The sequence below is a fragment of the Rhinopithecus bieti genome, unplaced genomic scaffold, assembly GCF_001698545.2.
Source record: "Rhinopithecus bieti isolate Rb0 unplaced genomic scaffold, ASM169854v2 scaffold_37314, whole genome shotgun sequence".
Taxonomy (NCBI): domain Eukaryota; kingdom Metazoa; phylum Chordata; class Mammalia; order Primates; family Cercopithecidae; genus Rhinopithecus; species Rhinopithecus bieti.
The window spans coordinates 148,230-154,089 of record NW_016816196.1 but is presented as its reverse complement, the minus strand read 5'-3'; the positions used below and the strand labels follow the sequence as shown (position 1 = coordinate 154,089).

At 40.7% G+C, this 5,860-nt stretch overlaps 1 protein-coding gene across 1 annotated transcript in view; it reads left to right on the top strand.

Moving 5' to 3' along the window:
* MYO3B (myosin IIIB) overlaps window positions 1-5,860 on the top strand; it is a gene marked incomplete at its 5' end in the record, with an annotated part of 364,721 nt that overhangs the window by 309,584 nt on the left and 49,277 nt on the right. The window contains 2 exons of the mRNA XM_017854464.1: window positions 4,525-4,636; window positions 5,580-5,742. Coding sequence (XP_017709953.1) covers window positions 4,525-4,636; window positions 5,580-5,742 — 275 coding nt within the window. The remainder of the gene's footprint in view (window positions 1-4,524; window positions 4,637-5,579; window positions 5,743-5,860) is intronic.

The window sequence follows — 5,860 nt, the reverse complement described above, 5'->3', positions numbered from 1 at the left end:
ATGTTAGCCAGGATGGTCTCGATCTCCTGACCTCGTGATCCGCCCGTCTCGGCCTCCCAAAGTGCTGGGATTACAGGCTTGAGCCACCACGCCCTGCAGATATTTTTCAACTGGATATATACTATTTTGATAGCTTATATGTTTTTATTTTTTATTTTTTTATTTTTTATTTTTTTGAGACGGAGTCTTGCTCTGTCGACCGGGCTGGAGTGCAGTAGCCGGATCTCAGATCACTGCAAGCTCCGCCTCCCGGGTTCACGCCATTCTCCTGCCTCAGCCTCCCGAGTAGCTGGGACTACAGGCGCCCGCCACCACGCCCGGCTAGATTTTGTATTTTAGTAGAGACGGGGTTTCACCGTGTTAGCCAGGATGGTCTCGATCTCCTGACCTCGTGATCCGCCCGTCTCGGCCTCCCAAAGTGCTGGGATTACAGGCTTGAGCCACCGCGCCCGGCCTCGATAGCTTATATGTTTTAATAAAATGAAGGCTTGGGAAATTTATGTCTTCCATAAAGTTCTGCAGCAGGAAGTGCTCTTTGGTCCTTGAGGGCTGTCAGAAGTTATGTGGAGCCAGGTGCGGTGGCTCATACCTGTAATCCCAGCACTTGAGGTCAGGAGTTCAAGACCTGCCTGGCCAACATGGCAAAACCCCGTCTCTACTAAAAATACAAAGATTAGCCAGGTGTGGTGGTGCATGCCTGTAATCCCAGCTACTCAGGAGGCTGAGGCACGAGAATTGCTTGAACCTGGGAGACAGAGGTTGCAGTGAGCCCAGATCACACCACTGTACTCCAGCCTGGGCAACAGAGTGAAACTGTGTTTCAAAAAGAAAAAAAAAAAAAAAGGTAGAAAAAAGAAAAATAATGTGGATTTCTTGACATTTTATGCAATGTGTTGTGTTAAGAGCATTTTCCAAGATAGAATGTGTATAACTTTTACCAGACTTTCATAGACCCTTGAGCCCCATGTCCTTCTCCCTACCCAAGATAAGAGTTAAGAACCACTTATCTGATTCCTATTCCCACCTGTAGAAAGTTAGGTACAGAGAGGTGAGTGGCTCACCCACAGTCAGAGACAGAGATCTTCTGACTCTGAACTCAGTGCTCAGACTCCAATATGTAAAAGCAATTCTACGTAGAAGAGGCAGTTCAGGGAAGTCTGGTTTTTGCAATGCCCTCAAGTGTGCAGATTCTCTAGACTTTTACATTTATTATTTTGCTGTTGCATATCTTTTGCTTGATTAACTCATCATGCTGCTTCAGGAAAGGCATAAAATGAATCTCTCCAGAAAACTCTCCCTTCCTGATGACCCTCTTGGCTTGGTCCCTTTCAGTTTAGCCTTTACATTGAAGTACACAGGAGCTGAAAGTGATTTATCACCGTGGTACCTGCTAGAATCCAAAATTATTCCATGAAGGAAATACATTATGCTTTTCTTACTTGATTACTATAGATATGTCACTTATATGTTTCTTCACTATATTTTGAAAACTACCTCTTTACATACAGTACTGTTACCCAACTCTTTCTGAACTAAGCTAGATATGAATATTATTATCGTAATAAATTAAGATGTTTTGGTTGATGGACTGAAAACCAAAGTTAAGTTCTAATATGAATGTTCAGGATACATTCTGCCCATTTAGAAACTAACAGTTGCTAAAAAAAAAAAAAAAGAAAAAAAAAACCACCCACAGATGTCTGAAAAAGAAGTATAAATCTTTGACTGGTGAATTGGAACATATCTTGCACTCCTCTTATATCTTTCAAGGTGCTGTGCTGGTCATTCATTAGATTCTTTAAATACTTAATCACCAGTAACACTGAGCATTCACCATAAGCAAGCCTGGGCTACTTAAAGCCAGTGGAGCCCATGTTGTAAATGTCTGGTCCTAAAAGTATAGGAAATCCTGATTTTACCACTGACTTTTCTCACTGCAATAGATTTGCCAGCCATTCCCACCATCCCTGTGTGCTCCACGACACAATCATTTTGCTGTGGCCAAAGCCAAGTCAGAGAAATCATAACGAAAACTACGGTGGGGGAGAACCTGGGGCTGAAGAATCTATGCTGATGCCATGAACTGTCCAGAGAAAGGTCTAAGCTTGACTCCTGGCTGTCCCTCCTCCCCCTTAGCTCTGGAAGATATCTGCTATGAGCAGGTTCCTGGGTTCTGCCAAATGATCTAGCATCATCTGGTCTTGGCCACTGTTCAGGTTCAGAGAGCATTGCCCCTCCTCCCCAAAGGTGGAAACAGATTTTCATAGCCTTGGAAACAGCCCCAGGGTTTCTGAATGCAAATGTTTCCAGAAACTTCAGCTTTGTATCCTAACTTGAAAAATAATCTTGTAGCCGGAAGATAAAGTTGAATGAGTCAAGTACTGATTAGGTAGCCGTATTCTTCCGTAAACAGGAAGATATGGATATATTTGGCAGGGGGAGGGATATCGTTCACATTTTGGTGATTATTTTAAAAAGTAAAACCAGCTCTATATTTAAAAGTAATTTCAAAATAGCAGATTAGTCTTATTTGAGGAACGGCAGGAAAATCCTTTGACAAAGAAATTAAATTTATTTCAAAGTTATCAAGGGATTGAACTTAATTATAGATGGCAGCAAAGAGCAGAGAAAAAACTCCTTGCAAGTTTTCTGAAGAAAACTAAGGTGAGATTTTCTAAAAGGATAATATATTTAAAAAGTTATATATAATATATATTATATGTATAANTATAATATATAATAAATATTTATATATATGTATGTTTTTAAATTTTGAGACAAGATTTGTGTCACCCAGGCTAGCGTGCAGTGGTATGATCATGGCTCACTGCAGCTCCAAATTTCAGGCTTAAGCCATCCTCCTGCCTCAGCCTCCAAAGTAGGTGGGACTACAGACACATGTCACCATGCCTGGCTAATTTTTTAAATTTTTTGCAGAGATGGGATTTGACCATGTTGCCCAGGCTGGTCTCAAACAACTCCTGGGCTTAAGTGATCCTCCCACTTTGGCCTCTCAAAGTACTGGGATTATAGGAATGAGCCACTATGCCTGGTGCCTCAGCAAGTTATATTTTTAAAAAACAGGGAGAATAAAGGAGAAGAAAGGAAAGGGGAGGAAAAAACCCTTTTGGTAACGATGGACTTAAAGACACACTACCCCAAAATATGGCACTGTAGCATTTGAGAAAATAGCAGAGGCAGTAAGGTCACTCTCACCTTCTCCTGCCCTTCTGCCCTGAAGCAGGTCATAAGACCCACATGTGAAAGCTACTCTTCCTATACCCAAAGAAAAGGAACATTCTTATCTCTGAAGACACAGGTACGAAGAGAAGAATCTGAACAAACAGGTCTTGCTAAATTCCCTCAGTTAATTACCATTAGGGTAATAAACTCTTTTTTCAAGTCTGTTTCTCCACAATTATCTACTTCTTCATCAAAGCTGGCATAGAAATACACAAGTCTAATTGTTTCTTCAGGTTTTCATTTCCTCATGAAGGCTTCTGTGTCACTTAAAACTGACATTAAATGAATTTGTATGTATTTCTCTTGTTAATCCGTCTCTTGTTCTAGGGGCCTCAGCTGTGAACTTGGATGGGTGAGGAAAATATATTTTTCCTGGCTGGGCAAGGTGGCTCCAACCTGTAATCCCAGCATTTTGGGAGGCCGAGGCCAGTGGATCACCTGAGGTCAGGAGTTCAAGACCAGCCTGACCAACATGGTGAAACAGCATCTCTACTAAAAACATAAAATTAGCTGGATGTGGTGGTACACGCCTGTAGTCCCAGCTACTCGGGAGGCTGAGGCAGGAGAATCGCTTGAACCCAGGAGGCAGAGGTTGCAGTGAGCCGGGATGGTGCCATTGCACTCTAGCCTGGGCAACAAGAGTAAAACTCTGCCTCAAAAAAAAAAAAAAAAAAAGATACTTTTCCGTGCTTACAATGTTTTTCTTTGAAATTCTTTCATCTGAAAGTTTGGAAGTTCAGTAAAATGAAGTAATGTAAGAAAACAAATGTGGTTTTCATGATTGTATCAAGAAAACACACCTCCTCTATACGTTGAGTAAGATGAATCCCTCCACAGAATCAGTAGTGTTAGGCTGTGATCACTTCTGCTATCTACAAATTGCTTTAGATGGGACTTTGCAAAGGAGTCAAAATATATACAATGGAATTTCTTTTTTATAGTAGTGATACTACTTTCACTAGGGAAGTTGTCTACATTTCAGCTTTCTAAAAGGATTAGATATTTTGATTTTGCATGCATTAGACACCAAGTATGCACTGAATATGAATTACAAAGCAACATCAAAAGGGAAATAAATACACATTGCAGAGCATATGAAAGTAGGTAAGAGCCAAGTTAATAAATATAAATTTTGTGTCTTTTACTACCTACTATGCTATTTTTGGTGCTCGACAAATATTTACTATTAAAAAACAAGGTGTGTCAATGACCCCAAGTAATTCTACTATGCTGACTCAAATGATGACTGAAAATGCTTCACTAAACTCTTTTATTTTGCAGGTATTATTACTTGGCATTCAGAGCACATCAAACACCTCTTGCCAGCAAAGAGAGCTGTGTGGCTATCTTGGAAAAGTCCAGATTAGATCACTGGGTGCTGGGAAAAACAAAGGTAGTTTGTTCTTTATTGTTCAAATTGTCCCATATGATTTCTTTGTCTCTTGTCAGTGATGTCACTGGCATGAATGGCTCTGTAAGTTGTGTAGCTTAGCAAACAAGACCCCAGCCTAACAATGATCTTTGCTGGTCTTATGTCAAGAGGTTGGGGACCTTAGGGAGTAGAGGAGGAGGGTTTGCCTCCTGTTCTGTATGTAATTTGAGAGACATTTAGCATTTCTAGAATGAAATCTTTGAGCTCATTTAAAAATGTTTCTTTTCTCAGTGCTGCTTATTCCAATACCACATGTAAATACACAAATCATATCAATGGCAGTGGTGAGTTTCTAGTAGAGTTTTGTCCATTTTTTCACTGGACTCATGTTATTTGCTACATAGCCTGATTATTAGTCTCAGCATCTGTAGCTTTTCATTTGGGAGAACATCACGTCCCCATAGGATCCCAGGTTTTTATGGTCCATCCTGATTGCCTTAAAAAACCAGCCTCAGCCTTATTGTCGATGGCAACACTGCTTCTACTCAGCAGAAATTAGATCACTGTGGATCATCCAGGTACCTCACCCTCTGAACTTCCACTGTTGGCTGGGTCATTCCTCTTGGTCAGCACCTTTATCAGAGGCTATGGGGAAAGAGAGTAGATAGAGCTCATACTGAGAAAATGGAACTCCTGACTGACATGAGACAGGCCTGGAGAGCATTTGGAATCACTAAAACCCTGTTGACCTCATCATCTGCTTACATCAATTATCAAGGATTGGCTCAATCTTAGAAGGAGAATTGTATTTACCCCCATGAAGTCAGTAATGTGAGCATAAGTCACATCACTATAAACTTTATTTATATCATTGTTTTAATATTTTCATTTAGAATATGCTGTAGTAGAGTGAATTTCTGTTGAGGAACCCATATATAATGTTAAAAATAATGTCTCGTTTCAGGTTTTTCTCAAATATTACCATGTTGAGCAATTAAATTTGCTACTTCAAGAAGTCATAGGCAGAGTGGTTGTGCTACAGGCATATACCAAGGGGTGGCTTGGAGCCAGGAGATACAAAAGAGTCAGAGAGAAGAGAGAGAAGGGAGCCATTGCCATCCAGTCAGGTAAATGGTCCAGTTCTCATAAATACTGCTCTGGCTCTGGGTATTGGCATGTCATTAAGTACTGGGGAATACTCAACTGTTTCTTTTCTAAGTGGTTTCCCTCCCTCCCTCCTTCCCT